A 21,592-nucleotide genomic window follows, 5' to 3' on the forward strand; every position below is an offset into this window, starting at 1 on the left:
GAACTCAGGACCTTCTTGCTGTGCGGCAACAGTGCTAACCACCGTGCCACCGTGCTGCCTAGTGGGGGAAATTCCTGTGTTAATTTATTAAAATGCTAGCAGTAATTAGCAGCGACCTGTGTGTGTGTGATGTGTCTATAGAATCCATGAATGTACCTTTGTACAGAGGGCATCTAGTATCAAAACTTAAAAATTGGGGTCCACACACAAGTGTTTGTCATCACAGTGCATCCATCTTTTCTGTACAGTCTCTGGCTTTTACTCACAGAGAAAGTCAGTGAGCATCTCAGGCTGGTCGTAGTGCACCACGGCCACACAGATGGTGTTGAGGCCCACCAGAAAGAGCACTATCCAGTAGAAAGCCTGCGTCTTCACTATCTTACGGATGAAGAAACGCAGCCGTCGCTCTTTCTTGCTGTAATTGGAGCCCTCCTTACCGCTCTTTATGCTGGAGCGTGCAAAACCTAAGAAGAAGAAGGAGAAAACGGGGACGAAGGGGATATAAGGGAGACATAAGAGTCTATATTTAAGATTTAACAGATTTATATCTCCAGTTCAGTTTCCTCTATCTTTACAATGATGACGATAGTGTAGAATTCAAAACACGACTCTGTTCTTGGTCCTTATTCGTCCTTTGCGTGTCATCCCTGTGTTTGTCTTACCTACTGCATCTCCAATGTTGTCCTCTCCTTCCTCAGGGTTCAGCAGCTCTGTCTTGTTGTTTTTGGTTTTGATGGTTGGCCTACGCCTTGAACCTAGAGAGAGAGAAACGAATTGTCTCGTCTTCAGTCTGTCTCTCAGATGTCACTCTCTCACCCTTCCCACAGAATCTGTCACTTGCTGCTGTACCGCGCTAAATCCCACATTTATTTGCACATTTAAATGAGCAGCTCTAAAAACCGCTAAAGCATTTAAGATAAAAAAAAAATTGTACTAGACTTTTATTTGCTGTACCTTTATTTATACTCTATGGGCAGTGCCTTTCTCATTGTCATACAAAAACATTAACACAGCAAATGAAGTTTAGTTACCATCAAAGTTCCCTGTAGTATCTTCCTCAGCCAGAATCACCTCCTCTGTAGAATTCAATGAAATGAGATTTTGGAGCATTATATCAGGATTTGGTTGTGTGTGTGTGTGTTTTTTATTCTCTAGTAGGAGCTTGAGCAGCATGTGTCAGCACTGGTGTGAATGCGAGTGCGCACTGACCTGCTTTACAGATCCACTCAAGGTATCCGTTGAGCTCCCTCTCAATCTGCTGCTGTCTCCTCAGCTTGAGGAACTCGCTCCTGTTCTCCACTCGCTCCCTCTCTTTGGCAAATTCACTGTGGGAACATTTGTCATTTATTTTTTTTACTATTCATGGAACGAAAGTGCAAAACATAAATTATTGTGGGAAAAAAAACAAAGCTCAATTGTTTTTGTAAGACAAATGGCAGGCTTTTACCCTGAGAGTACACCCAGCACCAGGTTGAGCATGAAGAAGGAGCCGATGATGATGAGGGGGACGTAGTACATCCAATTAAAGTAACTGCCACTTACATCGTTACTCTGCAAGAAACACATGGCCACACATCGGTCATGCACTGTTGGTTTAACTTTCCTTTGCTTTTCTTCTGCAGAGAATGTCAACTACGTTTGTTCTAATAAGCCTTTCAACACTTTAGTCACTCTAGCACACAACTGTCAGATTTGATTCCTTTGTTCATTTTTGTGGAATGCTTCGGAGAGATGAGATCAAGGTTAACATGTACCAGAATGATGAGAGAAAGTGCACCACATCATCTGTCAAACATGGTGGCGTGGGCATTTATGTAATGCCAATGCCAGTGTGACTGTTCATACAAGTAGCACATTGAATTTTGAAATATTTGAGGCTAAACTCTTTGCTTAAACTCAGTCAGATGCTGCAAAACACAGAGATGGATAATGACCACTTCTAAACCAACCCTAAAGCTTCTCAAGGCAAAGAAAGGGGTATTCTTCAGTAGTTAAATCACTGATCTGACCCCAATCTGATCTAATAGATTAGATGTAGATAGAACCTAACACAGCAGTCATTCCAAAAGTCAAGAGTGCTGTGGCCCATTTAAAACATCCCAATCTTAAATCTTCACTCTAATCAAACTACAAGATGAAGTGATGCACTTCCTTAAAATTTTTATTCAAGAAACCTAAACAACACAGGTTGTTGTCTATATATTGCTAATGCAACCCAGTCTTATGCAAAGTGTTATTACCAAAACTTTGATGCAAGAACAGTAAATGCAGGTCAAAGTAATATCTCAAACTAACCCCCTCCTATTACCAGCTATAATTCACTTTTCATATAAATGAATAAATTCATACAGAAAAATTGTACCTGAACTACCTTCAATGCTCAACACCGCAGTTTGGGCATCACTGCAACAATGTATGCTTTTCAGTTACTAAAATCAAAACTGAAGGCAGCGAGAGCCACAAACAAGCAGCAATTGAAAGTAAAGTGGAAACGATTGTCCTCTGAGTATTATAAACTATACTAATATTTTAAAAATGTTTGCTTGTCCCATTACCTTTGAACCTCTGAAAACAGAGGACTGTATAGAAAATGTCTTTATACCTAAAGAGTACATTTTATTTTCATTCTTTTTTCTAAAATGAAAGCCAACACTTTACTCACATGCTGATTGTTTAATTTTAAATCCACTGTGGGTGGTGTACGGAGGCAAAACTAAGAAACATTTAGAAAGTATGTCCAAAGGTTTTTGAGTCTCCCTGTAATCCTCAGACACTGTGTGACTTACTTCTTTCACTCAACTCACAATAACATGAACCCGGCTGCTGGAGGATATTGTATTTCTTTTTGATAAACTATGAGCTAATAAGCTATGATTATAATCCACTGTTGGAGGGCTGCATCTATGCACTGGATTTTGTACTGCTGCTACAATGCTCAGTCCATCCTCTATTAAATTTTCATTGGTTTCCTCCCAACTGCTCGTGTGAGAGTGGAAGTCAGCCTCCATCCATCAGAAAAGATGTTAAATATAGAGCAAGACGGACCAGAATAGTGAGCGGAGTAGAAGAAAAAGAGAGCAGCTCCAAAAGCAGGAAAAGGACAGATGATGGATAAAGGAAGTCAAAGAGATAATGACAGAGTATACGGGATATGTCTTTTGGGCAAATAAATGGCATTTTGAATCAGATCTTTAAATACTTTATGCTTCGTTTGGATAATTGAAATTCAGCTCAACTCTAACCTCCAACCAATGTGGCAAGTCCAGTGTGCCTAAATACAAAAAAGAGTAAAAATCACTTTACTGCTTTCACCAAATTTAAACCTCAAACTGCAGTTCCTTGAATGACCAGAGGCTTAAAAGTGAGTCAGCCTCTACCGGCTTCTATGTTAATACATTGGAGCTGTTTTAATGCATTTATCTGACAAATAACATGGTTTAGTCAATGGTCACGTTTCAGCAAATTTTCATTATGCCTAGAGGATTTTATTTATGGTATCACGAATTAGTAAATATTGGTGTTGGTGCAATGCACACACCAGTGGGTACAGGTAACTGCTTTCCACAGTGAAAGCATGATGGTTCTCCCCAATCGCCTGATGTTCAGTTAAAAGAAAAAGGGTCTCGGGTGGCTAGTCAGACATACGTGGTACAGCATGTTTGTCCATCCCTCCATGGTGATGCACTGGAAGACGGTGAGCACGGCGAACAGAATGTTGTCGAATTGGGTGATCCCGTAGTTGGGTCCAATCCACCCTTCCCCACAGTGCGTGCCATTGGAGCACAGCCGGGATGGCGATGCAGTACCACACGGCCTGTCATCTGCAGTCTCATCTGATCATAGAGAGAAAGATACAGCTTCACTATAAAATAACTAAATAACCCCCATTTTGGGTGTCAGAAAGAAAAAAAATGCAGTGACTGGCTGTGTTCATCTGTTCAAGAGGCTAACAAATTCTGACAAAGTAACACGATTTTTTCAGTGAGTTACACACATCATGTATTTTGAGTCTATGAACCCGGTCCTGTCCTATTCAAGTATTAAAACAAGCCACAAGGATAGCATAAAAATACCAGGACCCAAAAAACCAAAGCCTCCATCATTCATTTTATTATTTATTTGTTATTTTCCTAATGAACAGAAGCCCTATGTACACCTGAAATGGGATGGGGCCACCACCCTTTCTGTTGGAACAAGTCACAAAGGCTCACCACACATTGGTTTTTTACCACTTTATACTTACTTGTAACATCATCATAGCAAGTCTTGTGGAACTGTCCCATGTAAAACTCCAGGCCGATGATTGCAAACATGAGGATGGCCACAAATAAGAGGAGACCAATCTGCAGCAGGGGGATCATAGCCTTCATAATGGACTTGAGCACCACCTGCAGGCCTGGAGGATTCAGTGCAAGACACGCAAATAAATAATAGACATGGAATAGCTTGGGTGCTTTTTAGAACAAATCAAAAATAAAGTAGACAGTGTGATACTAAGTGATAAATGTAAGGTCGATGTTGTTAAATGTCAGTCAGTAAATTAAGAGCAGTGAGGTTAGCTTGTCTAGTAGCTCCTCGATTGGCAACCACGTTCTAATGACAAAGAATATATAGAATATCAAAAAACATTGCAACTTGCAGTAAAATTTAGATTTGTTCAGATTTTATTCATTGGACTTGAATGTGACATGGTTGGTATGGAAGGATCTGAAATTAGCATAGAAGCAAAAACACTTACTTGGAATTCCAGACACCAGTTTTAAGGGTCGCAGCACCCTGACGGCTCGCAGTGTCCTCAGGTCAAACGTAGACCCCACTGACGACAAAATACTACAGAGAAAGAAACAAAATACATGAGATCGTCTCTGAAAGCAGTCAACACTATCATTTACACTCTCACCACTTTATTAGGTACACCTAGCTTAAACCAGTTCTGCTCAAGGCAGCTTCAATGAATCCTCTCTTTGTGCAGGTCTCAAAACCGATTTTGCATTCTGAATATTCACAGAGGTGTTGATTCAGCTTTGTAGTGAAATTTAAAGATGCAGTTACGATGTGTTGTTGTGCTCTGTTGTGCTATACTGACAAGGTACTTCAACTATTTTACCCATCAATGCTAGGCTAAGGGCTAAATAACAGAAAACGTCTCAGTTGAAAGCAAAAATAACAATCAGAAAACCTTAAACCAATATCTATGTGTGTGATGTGTTACTTCAGTAACAATATGTTTGCTGTTGGAAACTGCTGACACATTCTGTATCTGTTCTGACTGCTCTGTGTCTTTAATGTGTAGGTGTGTGTGTGTGAGAGAGAGAGAGCTCTGGCACAAAGTCAGCTGGAGAAGGAGCATGGAATTTTCCAACCTGTCTTGAACGTAGGCGGAAGGCAGGGTAGGTCCTATAGGAGGGGGAGGGAGGAAGTGTGGGGGCGTAGACAGGGGATGTACTGAGGAAGAGGAGTGAGATAGAGGGAAGGAGCGCACTGCATCGGCAGACATCTGATGCTTAAAAGTTCCACTTTCTTCTTTAAAGCTCAGTTAGTTCAAACAAGGATACTTTGAAATGATTTGCTTACTGTAACTGTCCACACATTAGCTACCAATGACAAGAAAGAGAAGCCCAGCTGTCACACAGCCTCAGCATCATTCTCATTAACTAGCTGGCATTTTTGTGCATTTGTATGACTATCCTTTGACCACTGAAAAAACCTCATAATTTATATCTGGACTCATTTATTAGCTGCTTTCTCATAAATCAGCTTTTACATGGCCCGTAGTTGTAAGCAAGCTTTCCTATAGCACCATAATACATGACACTGTGGACCGGATTTGCTAACACAAACTGTGGTTGGTGGGTTTGGTGGTTCTGACCCTCTTGTATTTGTCACAAACTGATTCACTAATGTTTGCGTTATTTCATATGTGGGCCATGATTTCACAGCCTATGCAAAGACATTCAGAATGAAATCACAGAAGAAAAGAGAGAACAGGGGGATCATGATGATGAAATCGGACCTTATCCTGAAAATAATCAGGCCATACATGAACATGAGCACGTCTGAACCATGCATATACGTTAATAACTTTACATTTTTAAAGATTACATTTAAAGGAAACCGTTATAATTTCAGGACCATGGACAGCTCATACGGTTTTCACTGTGATCTCACGAGCTGTGCATACATGGCTGTTTGTAGTGGTTGACCTACACAAATTCAAAACGTGAGATATAGATCACAGATACAAAAAAACCTGCATATTTTTTTTAATTTAATTTACTTAATTTTTTTCCTAAACAAATCCACCATAGTAAAGTTGTGGTGGCACTGTTAACACAACCAGTCTGAGAGTATAGAAATGAACCTTTGTCAGTCAGACATTTACGGTTTGTTCTGAAGATGGACGAGATGTAAGTGGTCTTAATACAAGAACAGAGCGTGATGTCAAAATACTGTAGCACAGTTCACAGTCCTACTTTGGGCACCTGTCAGTTACTGAACCCTGTTTCTATTTTTCTGACTCTGTCTGCCACACTGCCTACGTTTAGCATACACATTTATATGGTTTTCTGATTACAATTAACGAGCAGCGCCTGTCCTGTTAGTAAATGACTTGCAGCTGAATATCATCTCTCAGTTTGCCTAATTGTGCTTAACTGCACGACTCTTGGAAGACTATGCATGCCATGTTGAAATGAACAGATTGTGCCTATCATTAGAACAGCACAACTTTTGCAAATCACACGCAAACCTAACCCCACCTATCAGCACTATGTGGAAATGGAGGTGCTCACACGCTATTTTGTTCCATCTTTATGTGCCGTATAAATGTATGCCCTAAATTAGAAAAAAAGCAATATTGTATTTTTTTAACCATGTGTGAGAAAGGCATGAGATTTAACAATAGGAGTAGCATTTAGCAGTCAGTCGTACCACCCTTTCTAAGAAACAGGAAGTGGACTGAAACAATGACAAAAGGGCTGCACAAATCAAATCTAAAACTTGCTAAATGTTGGCATCTGCCACCCTGCCATCCATCCATCCATTGCTTTTCCTGTTCCAGCCACTACCTTCTTAATCTCACTCCCTCCTCCACTTCTCCACAGGTTGGTTGCTAATTCCAGTAAGAGGTCATTTATTAACAGACACAGGGACAGCAGCCAATCCCCTCATTCTCTCAATGGCTTTTTAACTGCCACAGCTAAAGGCAATGCTGCAGATTTGAAAATACCTGACCTCAGCAAAATAAGCAAACGGCTTCAGTCTTCAATCACCGCGTTCATGAGAGCACTCAGAACATGAAGCAAGTGAAACAGCATGACGTTTACCAGTGGCTTGAGCTGATGTTTAACTACAGGTGATCAGAACAATTGTTTTAGGAATGTGCACACACTGCATGGCTGCTGCTAGTGGCAGTTTAATAAGTTAACATCTACTTTTAAAGCATACTTAAACATTATCACGTTTCATGGACAAAACAGATTTTGTCAATAATAAATGAACAAATGTTCTCGATGAGAACATCACGACGAGGTTCTAGTGAAAACAAACAGCTCAGAGCAGCTTGTTTAAGGGAGTCTACACTGAGATAGTTAGGTAGTTTAATAGTAACCTAAATGAATTTAAACCAGATCATTATAATCAGTGTAAACTGAACTTCCGTTTGCCCTTTTTTCTGCCTTGCTTAATTCATTTTTCTCATACACTTTCCCACAGCATGATATTATATAACACTGTAAACCTGACATACACCACATCCACTGAATAGGTTTGTTGTTCATGATTTAATCTATTGTGGATGACTTTCTGTTGGTTTTATGATCATATCGTTTTCTTTTTTGGCCTGCACAAATTACTGCTTACTCACTTGGAGCATTAAAGCTTAGGGGACATTTTTCTGGGCAGTTGGGTTTATGCCTGGATAAACAAATGGATGAGGTAAGAGAACAAAGGGTCTGTTTTGATATCATTAATCTGACTTTTCTGCTGTTCCGTCTCACTGTGTCTGTCATTTATTGCCTTGCCTTTCGCCCTCTGTTTATTTTTGTCCCACTTTTTTTCTCCTGTGACAATCAATTTAAGGTGAATCTAGAGCTCCAAAATTCATTCATGTGAGACGGCATCTACCGCTTTTGAAGACAATTCTAACACTGAGGATGCAGTCGCCACTGTCAAAGGATGAACCTGCCCACAGTGTATTGATGTGGCCAGTAGAGGGAGCAGAGAGTATGCTGCTGGTGGTGATAGATGGATGAAGTGGAAAGCGAAGTGCATGGAAGATTGCGAGAAGACACAGAGGAACAGCTATGGGTGACAAATCCCTAAGAGTTAAGTTGAAGGAGAGGAGGCAAACGTGAGGAGCAGAAGGCTGCGTAATCATGTTATACATGACCATTATGATCTTTTTAATTAGTATCACAACTTTTGCTTAAATCTTTCATGAAAAAAGGCACCAGTTAAACAAAGCTTTGATGCCACAATATTAATTTACGATTGAAAATCTGAATATTTTAATAGTCAAGACAGTTATTAAAATCTTTAGTAGGTGAATGCAAAGATAGGAATAAACCAAAAAAATTTTGAAGAAAAAGTTAAAACCAATACTCAAAATAATAAAAGAATAGCACCTGAATGGACCACCAACAGTAGGGTCCATTGTATATACCTAAACTAGGCTGGCGTCTTTGACGTTAGATTTATTCTTTAGTCAAGATTGGGATTAGAAAGTGATTTAACTAGCTCCTCAGTGAAGCCTGTGGCACGTTGGCATTTTGGTATTGTTTGCTAATGCTAACTGACATATTTCTGTCTCTGAATTTGTTTAAATGCTAATAACCATACACAATTAGTATGTTTTCTCAGACATGGATTACACTTAGTAGCATACAAAAAGAAAAAAAAAGCTCTCCACTAAAAAAAAGAAAAAGAAAAAAAGGTCATGGCCCTTAATTAGGCTTAAAGAAACAAGCTCTATATCTCTATTGCCCTAAAATCCAAATTAATTCAAATAAACTGGGAATATAGGCTACAAACACAGGGTATTACAAGGGAGATTTATCTTAAACTAGACGCTCCCTAATGAAATACAGACTGGGAAGAGGGAGACGAGGTATCCCTTAAGAGAGAGTAAGTGTGAGATAGAGTGAGCGGATTGAAAAAGAGTGATAGTCCTGTGCGTCAAAAGTGTGAGATTCAGCAGTAGAGACAAGCAGAGAGTCAATGAACCCCCAAAGAGAGAGCTGAAGAGACTCCAGAGAGAAAGACAGAGTGTTTCAGCTGCAGAGGGAGGAGGTGTTTGGACAGTGATGACAGAGGATCTCACTGCTGGGAAACACCTAGCTATCAACCTGCAAAGATGCACACACGCACACACACATGCATACACATACACGCACACACATATACAATTACATATGCTAACAGTGTGTTAGCTTTACCTAAGTTCACCTGAACTCTATTGTCTTGTACAATATATGATAGAAATGATAGGACGCAAAAAAACACAAGACATCTGTGTAACAGATGCAAATGAATGAAGTGTTAAACAATGGCCTAGGTCCAAACATTAGTCAGATCTTTGGACAGGTTTAACTGTAATCAGCCTAATCACTATCTCCTAGCCTTCACCTTATTTAACTCAAATCGCTGAATTAGACCTCTCATTCATGTTTTTGTTGTTAATGTCGGCTGTGTATTGTTATTTCTATCAAGTCTGTGCTTTAGTTTAATAATTAAAAAATCATTTAAAAGTATTTTAGTAATCATTTACGTAGCACTGAATCTATGCATTGCACCTACAGAATCTAAAGATGCGCCTAACCAAGCTCTACGGTCACGTGATAACTTACCACTCCACCCTTTTATCTAAATATACCTTTAGCTTAAAAAACACCCTGTAGGGTGCTCAAACTGAGGTTTCAAAATAGGCCTTTTCAAATGAACAGTAGCTACATGTGCCTTTCATAAAAGGTGGACGTAAATAAGATAAACACTAAACGTCACGAGTATCCCTTCCAGCGTTTAGTCATTATTTCGATGGCAGCAGGTTTAGAGGTTAACTGGAATGTCCTGTATAAGTATTGTAAGCCTGGTGTGCTGTTGTTTCAACATTATTTTAATCATGTAATTATAACTTGTTGCATGTTAAAGATTGAATTCATTTCCCCAAATTTCTTTACAATTCACTGGTACTGTTCAGAGAATAACATGCGAACTATCCTAAGTATCAAAGTATCAAATCAAGGTCCAAGACCTGCTGCAACATGAGGCTTCTGTTTGCTGCTGTCCCGCCGAGGAACAGCGCTTTGATGATGATGATTGATGGCACTGATTAAGATCTCAGAGGTCACTCGCCACCTTCACTCTGCTCGGTCTATCCCTGTTCATGGCATTGCCATGGCAACTGGCAATTCCTCTCTTCACTTAGTCTCCACAGTTACCGACCTGCTCTCATTCATAAGCGTTGCCAGGGAAACGCAGCCCATGCTCATTGATGGAATCTTGGCATTGCCGCAGAAACAGGGATGGGAAGTGGGTCTCCCAGCGATTGATTTTCCAACCCCTCCAAACACCCGCATCTCCCACCCACATACACTTACACACATAACCCTCACCTACCCTGCTGCCCCTGCAGCTCCCCTGTTCTAACCACAGATCCTGAGCCTGCTGACAGGAACACAGCACACAATGCAAGAGCAGCTTCTTTGCATGCAGACTGATGCTTACCGGCGCATTGTTTTACTGCATGGAAACACAGACACACATATTAGACACGTGTGTGTGCATACACAATGCATGATCAGATGACAGTGATGAATGAAGCCCAGGTAGAATGGATGATCCACTTTCTCTGCTTCTGGTTTATTCTAAAATGGCTGTATTGTACAAACATCAGACATCCCACACACGCACACATAACATAGATGTTATTATTTATGCAAATGAAAACGAATTTTGAAATGAATTTTCAATGGTTACTTATAGGTCTTGCAGTTGAATTCAAGCCTTTACTAATTACCTTGGATGTGTACCAGTCTTGGCCAGAACTGTCAAAACCCCAAGCTGCAGTTTGAGCACAGGACTTTCTCTGATCATGTCTTTGTCTTAAGTGTTTGAGGTTTTTACAAAATACATCTAATTACCAAAATTTAAAAAATAAGACCCTACTTGTACTTATACAGAGGTTCTCTGTGTGGTTTCTACTGTTTCAATTGGATCCACCTTCTTAAGAATAGGCAAGCAGTTAACTAGCAAATGGGGCGTGATAACCTAAAGTGGTAGTTGCCATATCAACAGACTAGTATGTGTATGATGTTTCTTCTCGATTGGGCTGCGATATAACTGTAAGTTGCACACATAAAATAATGTGATTCACATTAAAATTAAGCCACTGTAACATGGACATGACAAAAACTTCAGTTCCTTTAATGGCTACTTGAGGCTGGTTTCAAAGGTGACCTGCCACAGCCTGCCATGCCAAACTTTGCATCAGTACAAAGCAGTACCTGATTAGCTGAGTTCTACAGAATGAAGTCATACAGTAATTAATAAAGATAAATATGATATTACATTAACAACCAAGCTTATTTTAACTGAATAATTAAAAAAATGATCCTAACTTGTCTGCCATTTTGGACCAGTGGAAGTTTAGGGTCAAAAGTCATAGAGGCAGAGACGAGTTGGCGACCAGTTTGTAACCAACGGTCACAGGTTAAAAAAACAAAAAAACATTAAAAAACATTCTTGCAATTGATTAGGCCATTAGCCAGTTGCCCCAGTCACTTATTCTATTGAGTGTTCACTGGTGGTGACTTGCATTGACTTGGTGAAGTCAAGTATCCCAGAATGCATTTCATCTGAAACCCCACAGAAGAAATAATGGAAGAGAGCAGCTAAGGCTGTAAGCAAAGTTTTAAATATTACTGTTTCTGTGACACAGAAATATATTTTTTAAATATTTTCAGGGAAGAATGTAGATGTGTAAACTTCAAATATCTGCTCGATTTATTGCCTATTAGTGAAAGTGCTCCGAGGTTTCCAGAGATCAGGGAGGTTGAGACTCATCGTTTTCAAAAACCCTGTGTGCTTTTGCTACTCAGTAGAGGTTAAACACAAAACACGATTTATAAAGATAATTTCTAACGGTTTGTTTGGCTTATTTTAGTGTTTTATTTGTTCCCGATCAAATCAGTTAGGCTGAGATTAAAGTTAAGTTTCATAACTGCATTGTTTTATTTAACTTTAATGTCTCACTGGAGAGCTGTCAGTATATTTGGAATTGAATGTCTCACTTTATTCCCTGATGTACAAATGTGCTGTTCTTATTTTAACAGCTTATTCTGCATCAAATCTAACATTAAAGATATTTTAATCCAGGAGGAAAAAGCAGAAACATCTGGAGCAGCATGTTGATACGTGGACATCTTGAAGACTGCTCCAGAAATGATTAACTTGTGTTTTTAACATTTATTCTTTTCTTTTTTCCCCCAAACACCAGCTGTCTACTGTTTTGGGTGTCAACTAAAATGAAAATAAAAGCATTCTCACATCAGACCTGATTTTTTTTATCCAATAATCATCTTGAGTCCAGACTGCCATGTGAAATACAAACTACCAAGAATGCAAGTACAGACTTGAGTATTGAGAAATGTCAATAGTGAAGCTGAAAAGTGCAACACAAACTGGAAATGGAGACTGCCTTCAAAATAAAGGTTGTTCCTTCTGAAATGTGTTGACCACAGTGCACAGTTTTACTGAAAACTTACAGTGTCAATACATGTGTGTATGTGATGCAGGCTCATACAGTTATCTGTATGTAGAAGCATACAATGTTAAATGCTATCAGCGTATACACAACACGGTCTGTGTGCAAAAGCCACGTGTGCTGCGTGTTTAAACACACACAGACAACATGAAAGAGCCTTGGACAGGTTCCAGCCAGTCACACGTGCATTAGCTGTGCTGTGTTTGTGTGCATGTGTATGTCTATGTAAATGAATTGCACATAGCCCATGTGTGCCTTGTGTGGAAATAGTGTAGGAGTGCCATGTGTCATCACAGTGTGAACTCCTGTCCCCTTAGTGTCTCCCACTGAGCCCTCAACCATTAAACCCTCCACACATATTCACACATGTACTGGACAATATACACATATACATATTTAAGGGATGTGTTTGAACCTAATGTAACAGATATTCAAATTGCATCATGTGTCTCATAAATCCAATAAATGCTGCTTTCATTGATACTAACCTAAACTTAGATACAGCACAGCGCTAATTCTTTGTTTTTCTTTTAAAAGCTTTTCTAATGTATTTAGTAGTAAAGAAAGATTCTTTAAAAAGACAACATGTCAGAGAGTTTTCCTCAGTTCTTCTGTGAATTAAAGCCATCTTAGTTGTTTCAATGGCTTCATTTAAACCCAGAATGATTCAGTGTTTTCGGCTGAAGTGATTGGTGGTGCTGTCATGATCATCATGATTCCTACCTAACTGGGTTATGATAGCATGAAGCCAAACATCTTAATTATCCTAAAGTTTTTCCACAGTACTGTGTGTGGGCCAAATGCATTATTACAAATAATACATTTCCTCAGTGTACTTTTAGGGACAAACAATAACTTGTGCTCTGGTTGTTTATAATTAATTAGTTTTCTGCAATTACTTTATGTTTAGAAGCTAGAAATGTGGCCTCATATTTAGGAAAATACAATCCAGATTGGCTGAATGGACACAAGCTTTTTGTAAGTAGAAGCAATATCACAATATACAATAATAATGCTGCATTACAACCTAAGGGTTAGCCAGTGCTTCGAATGAATTCCAACAGATAATGAAGAATAAACAATGAGATGACTGAACATGTTTTGTAGCGTGCTGTTCATTTCAAATTTGTTTGTGGAACAGTCATGATGCAGTACAGCATTTATATTTTCAATCAAACAACTGGTTTGTTTTTTACTCATTTCATTCTTCTCTGTTTTTTGTCCACTCCTCTCCATCTCCTCATAGCTGAAGCTTTCATTGGCAGCAGCAGGACAGAAGCACTCATTCTCACCACATTCTCCACCCTCATCACCCCCTTCCTCTTGCTTTCCCTCAGTTAATTTTCTCACTCTAGCGTTATTGCTGATCTCAGCAGACTACTAACACTCAGCTGATGGACTCTCTGTCCATCCTTCTATCCCCACCCAAACTCACTCCTTCCCACCACCGTTCTCTTCAGTTTTTTTCTCCTCTCTCCTCCTTTTTTCTACTTTAACTTCACGTATATAGGAAGGAAAAGGACAAATTGAGGAGGTCATAAAGAGGAATGAATCATTCTTTCCCCTGGTCACCTGTGTTTTATTAAAATGTATGCTGTGCTTTTCTGACCCGTCTGGCCAACTTAATGGCTGGTTTTCAAGTAATTAGGAGAGGCAATTTTCTTATATCGGTGGGCAGTATTCTTTTAATGAATACTGGGAACATTTGCAGAATATTTTCTTTAGTAGGTACAAAAGGTGCTTCCATTTCCAGGAGTAGTTGTGTCACTAGAAGTTTAACTTTCCGATATGTTGTATTTTTAAATTTTCTAATTTTCTGTGTAATCTAATTGTCAAGTAGAGTCACTGGTTATCAGTTCTTCTGCAACCTTCATTTCATTCCTCTGTACTTTAATTATACTGGGACATGCCTGTTGCCTTTCTCCTCCTCACACAATCTTTCCCATGGCTCTAATCTTCGGTTTTTCCATTCACCTCTCTCCCTTGTTCCCTCGATCTCTGCCGGACCGGCTGATTTGCCCACCTGTTCCTCCGTCTCTTGCCAGCATGACTGCTGGACTTCACAAGGACACGACGTCTGGACTTCTCTGTCCTTGTTAGCGTGTGTCTTTCCTTTCAGTGTGTTGTTGGACACTTGTGTGCATGTAATGTTCTTGAACGTTTGTGTTTACAGCATGTTTGATTTCTGGAGTTTTTGCAGCCAAAATTCCCAACATGTATAATCATGCTGCCCACTGTGAATTGCCTGACTCTAATTCACTCCATCCATCAAGGTTCATCAATATCATTGCATTTGCATGACTATATACAGTGTGAAAGGATGGATTGTAACCAAGTTGCAAAGAAAGAAAATAAGTATCGCAGTTTTGCAGCAAGTCTGTCAGACAAAACCAGCAAATTATCCACTCAAAATGACATCAATATTAGAACTTATAATATGACACTGCCAATGCATAAACAACGTACAGAGATGCAAAACTGCGTCGCTGGCTAGGAGTCCGAACTAGATCCAATGACAGTTGCCCAGATAGCACCCAGAAGTCCTGCAGGGAGCATGTCCCTTGAATTTTGAACATTCACCAGGTTGTGCACGTGGAGTCATCCCAGAAGGTTAGACAACTAACAGGAAGTTCTACTGTAGGACATCTGAGGAAGAGCGTTTAGTTTTTGAAACTTACATCAAATTCTGTCAAATACAAAAAACTTTCTGTTTCTTTGAGAATACAATGTCTAAGCTAACTGTGCAGCTGACAGCTTTTAGTGAGGATAACATTATCTGTTCAAAAAGCCATTAGCCTGATATTGGTACATCAACACAATCGTTATTCACCATTCACCCTAATCCATCTCTGGTTATTGCCCTACAATTGGCCAGTCTAGTCCAAAATAAAGTTCAAGTTGAAGGGTTATCATCTTGAAGCAGCAGTGGAGATCAGAGGCAACTGCAAGTTGGTACACAGCTGACAGCCATGTTTAACAACTGTTAGAATTCATATCATGGTAAGAACCAGCTAAGCAAAGAGAAACAACAGTCCATCATTATTTTAAGAACTGAAGGTCAGTCAGTCCAGAAAATTGCTAAAACTTTGATTGTGTCCACAAGTGCAGTTGCAAAAAATGTTGTGCTACAACAAAACTGGCGAGCATGAGGACCGCCCCAGGAAAGGAAGACCAAGAGTCACCTCTGCTGCTCAGGATAAATTCATCTGAATCACCAGCCTCAGAAATTGCAAGTTAACGGCCACTTAGATTAGAGCCAAAATAAATGCCACACAGTTCCAGTAACAGACACATCTCTACATCAGCTGTTCAGAGGAGACTGTGTGAATCAGGACTTTATGGTCAAAAAGCTGCTAAGAAATCTAAGGAAACGCAACAAGCAGAAGAGATTTGTTTGGGCCAAGAAACACAAGGAGTGGACATTAGACCAGTGGAATCTGTGCTTTGGTCTGATGAGTCCAAATTTGAGATCTTTGGTTCCACCTGTGTCTTTGTGCGATGCAGAAAAGGTGAATGGATGGTCTCTACATGCATGGTTCTCACCGTAAAGCATGGAGAAGGAGTGATGGTGTGGGGGTGCTTTGCTGGTGACATGTTGGGGATTTATTCAAAGCTCAAGGCACACTGAACCAGCATGGCTACCACAGCATCCTGCAGCCACATGCCATCCCATCTGGTTTGCGTTTAGTTGGACCATGATTTATTTTTCAACAGGACAATGACCCCAAACACACCTCCAGGCTGTGTAAGGGCTACTTAACAAAGAAGGAGAGTGATGGTGTGCTGCGTCAGATGGCCTGGCCTCCACAGTCACCTGACCTAAACCCAATCCAGACGATTTTGGAAGAAAGGGATGCAGAGTGAAGACAAAAGGGCCAACAAGTGCTCAGCGTCTCTGCGAACTCCTTCAAGACTGTTGGAAAACCATTTCAGGTGACTACCTCATGAAGCTCATCAAGAGTGTGCAAAGCAGTGATCAAAGCAAAGAAGAATCTAAAATATAAAAGATGTTTTGAGTTATTTCACACTTTGTTTACTACATAATTCCATATGAGTTCAGTCATAGTTTTGATGCCTTCACTGAGAATCTACAATGTAAATAGTCATGAAAATAAAGAAGAACCTTTCAGTTTTAATATGATTAAATCACATCAGAGTAAGGAAATGATAAAAAACACGCTGTTAAGAATTACTGTACACAAATTGCTGCAAAGGTGTGAGAACGATTGCCAAAAGAGGTCACCTAAAATATTTGATACTGTGATGGAGAAAATCTCAGTGTGATCAGAGGTCAGAGGTCAGAGACAGTGATTGCATATCTTGGAAAAGGACACTTTAGGCTAAAGAATTCGGGACAGACGTGCTTGTTAACTCTGTGTGTATGATAAACGACAATTACTGGCTTACCTTTAACACTCTGCTGCCCTCACATTGTGTGTCTGTGGGTGTGTGTTTCTGTCTGTAACTCTATTTTTGTTCACGAGGGTGTGTGGGTGAACACAAAGCACTGCACACTGAAGCAGCAGCTTTGTTTGAAAGACTACTTCATTGTGCAGTTGTATGGTAAATGGCAGGCTGATCAGTAGTGTTTTCCTCAAACCACAAAAACAGATTTTAATACAGCTCTATTGTGCATTTACCAAGAAGGCAGACCCAAAACTGCTCTCCAGAGTGGCACTTAAAATAAGATTGTTTCTCCACCCCAATAGCACGTCCCTTAAGAACCACCTGTCCACCCTATTTTCTTCCACCTACTTCAATATTGGTTTATTTATTGCTTTAAACCAGAAGCCAATGCTGCTGTTTTTACAGTGAATACAGTCAAGCTCATAATGTAACTCAATGCCATTACTTTTGAACAAGAACAGCTGAGTGAGTATCATCAGATATGTGGCCACTACAATCACTGTACAACCTTACATCTATTTTTTGTCCTTCTTGTTCTGTGTGTTGCGGCAGATAAGCTGCAGGGGACAGAGCTTGAGGGTATGGGAGAACGTATAGGGGAGAGATGAGCCTGTAAATGACTGCAGACCAATAATGATAATGGAAGTGGTGGCAACAAGACAACTTTCAAAAAGTACGCGCTCCGTCTCTGACCTCGTTTTTCTCTCCTTGTTGGACTTAAATTCCTCTCTCAGTTGTTAATGCAGTTGTTCTGTACCCACTGTGACACCCCTGTGTACCGCTTCTTAATATTTGATTACATTTTGATTTGCTGCTGTAATGTTACTGTAATGTGGCATGCTTCACATCAAAGTTAGCCAGCATTACATGCACACAGAAGGAGCTATTCATAACTCGTAGGGCCTGAGTCGATACGGCCGAGAACCATTTTTATGAAGACTGGTTTCATCTCATCTGTCCTGTTTCTGACACAAAAGTGAGCTCAGCTTTCCCTGCAGTGAGTCAGAGTTTTCTGTTACTCTCTGTCTTGGGTTCTGAGGTAATTTGGTGTCACTGCCAAATACACCAGTGACTCAATAGAGCATCTTTACCTACTGAGATGGGGAGAAATGCTCCAAACCTCTCAGATTCTATTTCTCAAATGTACAGTGTGTTCTTGCACATTTTTAAGAGAAAGAGCAAGACGGTTTTAATCTTAAGCATGGTATGCTAAATTGGGAGCTTTAATAGCAGGGGCAATCGTTTATAGTTTACTTAATGATGTTTAATTTTGCTGTATTCAAGAACAGCACATAGCCTTTTCAGTGATTTGTAGATCCAACATACACTGCTCAAAAAAGAATAAATAAATAAATAAAGGAACATCCAGCATAGCATCAAGTCAGTTAAACTTGTGGGCTAAACTTGATCTGGTCAGTTAAGTAGCAGAGGGGATTGTTAATCAGTTTCAGCTGTTTTGAGGTTCATGAAGTTAACAACAGCTGCACTAAAGGGGCAACAATGAGACAACCCCCAAAACAGGAATGGTTTCACAGGTGGAGGACACTGAGATTTTCTCTCTTCTCATCTTTTCTGACTTCCTTTCACTAATTTTGCATTTGGTTAGGGTCAATGTCACTGCTGGTAACATGAGGTGATACTTGGATCCTACATAGGTTGCACAGGTAGTTCAGCCCCTTCAAAATGGCACATCAATGGGTCCCTGTGTTGAGGTGTGGTCGGCGGTGCCGTGCGGACGCACCTGCATGTGCGGCTGGTAGCTTGTGAGCTGCAGCCGCAGTAAATAAAATGGCTCAAAACAACACACCCGCATATCTCAATCACACCACAGTGCCATTGCCAGAAGGTCTGTTGTCTCCCAGCACAGTCTCAAGAGCATGGAGGAGATTCCATAGAGGAGAGTTGGAAAGGACAGTAAAAGGTCCTTAACACATCAGCAGGACAGAGACCAGAACCAAGGAGGAACAGGATGAGCACTGCCAAAGCTACAAAATGACCACCAGCAGGCCATTATTGTTAATGTCTCTGATAAAACAATCAGAAACAGACTTCATGAGGGTGGCTTGAGCATCTTACATCCTCTAGTGGGCTCTGTGCTCACTGCCTGGCACAGTGGAGCTTGATTGGCAGCTCCACCACTGGCACCGTGCTTTTCACAGATAAGAACAGGTTCACCCTGAGCACATGTGACAGACGTGAAAGAGTCTGGAGAAGCCGTAGAGAATGTCATGCTGCCTGTAACATCGTTCAGCATGTATGGTTTGGTGGTAGGTCAGTGATGGTCTGGGGACACACAGACATCTACAGGCTAGGCAACAGCAGGCATCAGGATGAAGTCCTTGGACTCATTGTCAAACTCTACACTGGTGCACTGGGTCCTGGGTTCCTCCTGGTAACAATGCAGGCAATTGCCGGATGATAAATTAATTGATACCATTGACTAACCCGCACACTTGCCTGACCTAAATCCAATAGGCAATGCGTTTCAGTCCATCTGATACCACCAGATTGCATCTCATACTCTCCAGGAGCTCAGTGATTCCCTGGTCCATATCTGGAAGGAGATCCCCCAGGACACCATCCGTCATCTCATTAAGAGAATGCCCCGATGTTGTCAGACATCAAACACGTGGAGGTCATACAAAGTACTGAGTACCATTTTCAGTTCCTGCAATAAAATTTTGGCAAAATGGACTAGCTTGCTGCTCATTTCATCACTTCTGTCTTTGAATTCAGCCTTTTGTAGGTCAATCAAATGATGTGGCATCCTTTCATTGCATTACCTGACCCATATCAATATAGATATGGGTCAGGTAATGCACGATTTGTTTTACACCATTGAGATGTGATGTTTTTCCAAAATGTTCATGTCTATTTTGTGCAGTCTATCTTTTTATGGTTTTAATCATATGTTTACGCTGTAGATAGGTAAACTCATTTAACTCTCTGTATGTCATGATAACAGTATAGCATCATTAGCATGATTGTACATTTCTGCACTGGTGTCTATTTGTCTATTTCTCTGACAGAGAAAAGGATTATGGGAATTTAACAAATGCCTAGTTGACTGGGTACTGCTTAAGCAGGAAAGGGAATGCTCATAGCTCACTTCACAAAGAAGAGAACGAAGTTCACATCATTCAAAGAAGATCAAAGAAGCACTGTTGAGCAGCTGAGAATCACAAACAGGGGATAGTTTTGTCTTTGTCATCACCCAATCGCTTCATTTTGGTGTAAATAAGTTCTTTGCATATTACGGTTTCTGTCTTCTTTGTGGTAAAGTTAAAGAACCAGCAAGACCACAAACATGAACAAGACATTACCAGTTATTCCACAAATGCTTAACAATGCCTCAGGTGGCACTAGACAGCAACAGAATGTAAAAGCTCTGTACAGTAACTTGCTGATCTCTACAACTGTCACTAGTACACTGTAAACCAGGTATTAGTACCTGTGCTGCTGCAACATCAGGTTCTAGTTCTAGTTCTTAGTGTTTTTCTAAATCCAGCCAAAATTGCAACAAATTACAGAAAGAGGTTCTGTAGGAAAAAGAAACAAAAGAAAATGTTGTTTTCTTATGCTAGCCCCTTCCATGGCTACAGATGTTAGTGGTGTCAAGCTTTGTCCCTTTTGTGACGTACCAGTGCCAGTTGTTTTATCAGTGGGAATGCCAGCTAGTTCTAGAGTCGGTGCCCTGTCCTTGTAGAAAGAGGTATAAGCTATGACGTATGCAATTTAATAAAAGATAAATCCGTAACAATAACTTTGCCTTATAATGAAAGCCAATGAGACTGCACATGCAAAAAAATATACCTGGCTGAAGAATGAGCGAGGTTTATATTTAACATTGTCTCTGTGACCATCCATTAGGAGAATCACAGGGGCATATATGGTGTCCTCTCATTGACTGACTGGCCCAGACTCTACTATAAATGATTAAATTACTTTGTGACGTCACAGTACTAAAAATCAATGGACTGTCATCCTTGAATACTAAATACACTAGTCACTGTGTGTGTGTGTGTGTGTGCGCGCTCCTGCTCCTCTTTTCTTCCTCTCATTAATTCTTGTCCTCATCAAGTATCTGTCTCACCAGTGTGTTCGCCAAGAATGAAGTCAGCACACGTGCATGAACACAGGCAGACACACACACTTCACGACACAGTGGCAGAAGCCTTCTCAGTCACGACTCACACAGCACAAGCACACACTCTCCCAGAAACCAATAGAGGAGATAAAAAGTGAGAAAGAAAGAGAGTGACAGTAGTAACACTAAAAATTGAAACTAAACTACAGGGAGTGCAGAATTATTAGGCAAATGAGTGTTTTGTCCACATCATCCTCTTCATGCATGTTGTCTTACTCCAAGCTGTATAGGCTCGAAAGCCTACTACCAATTAAGCATATTAGGTGATGTGCATCTCT

At 40.3% G+C, this 21,592-nt stretch overlaps 1 protein-coding gene across 1 annotated transcript in view; it reads right to left on the reverse strand.

Annotated features, from left to right (window-relative positions):
• cacna1ab (calcium channel, voltage-dependent, P/Q type, alpha 1A subunit, b) overlaps window positions 1–21,592 on the reverse strand; it is a 192,172-nt gene that overhangs the window by 79,365 nt on the left and 91,215 nt on the right. Inside the window, exons 5-12 of the mRNA XM_013915592.1 lie at window positions 4,739–4,830; window positions 4,244–4,396; window positions 3,646–3,833; window positions 1,448–1,551; window positions 1,210–1,325; window positions 1,032–1,076; window positions 663–755; window positions 267–464 (exon numbers count right to left, since the gene is read on the reverse strand). Coding sequence (XP_013771046.1) covers window positions 267–464; window positions 663–755; window positions 1,032–1,076; window positions 1,210–1,325; window positions 1,448–1,551; window positions 3,646–3,833; window positions 4,244–4,396; window positions 4,739–4,830 — 989 coding nt within the window. The remainder of the gene's footprint in view (window positions 1–266; window positions 465–662; window positions 756–1,031; window positions 1,077–1,209; window positions 1,326–1,447; window positions 1,552–3,645; window positions 3,834–4,243; window positions 4,397–4,738; window positions 4,831–21,592) is intronic.

This window comes from Pundamilia nyererei, unplaced genomic scaffold, assembly GCF_000239375.1.
Source record: "Pundamilia nyererei isolate P.nyererei 1_Seehausen unplaced genomic scaffold, PunNye1.0 scaffold00328, whole genome shotgun sequence".
NCBI classification, from domain to species: Eukaryota; Metazoa; Chordata; class Actinopteri; order Cichliformes; family Cichlidae; genus Pundamilia; species Pundamilia nyererei.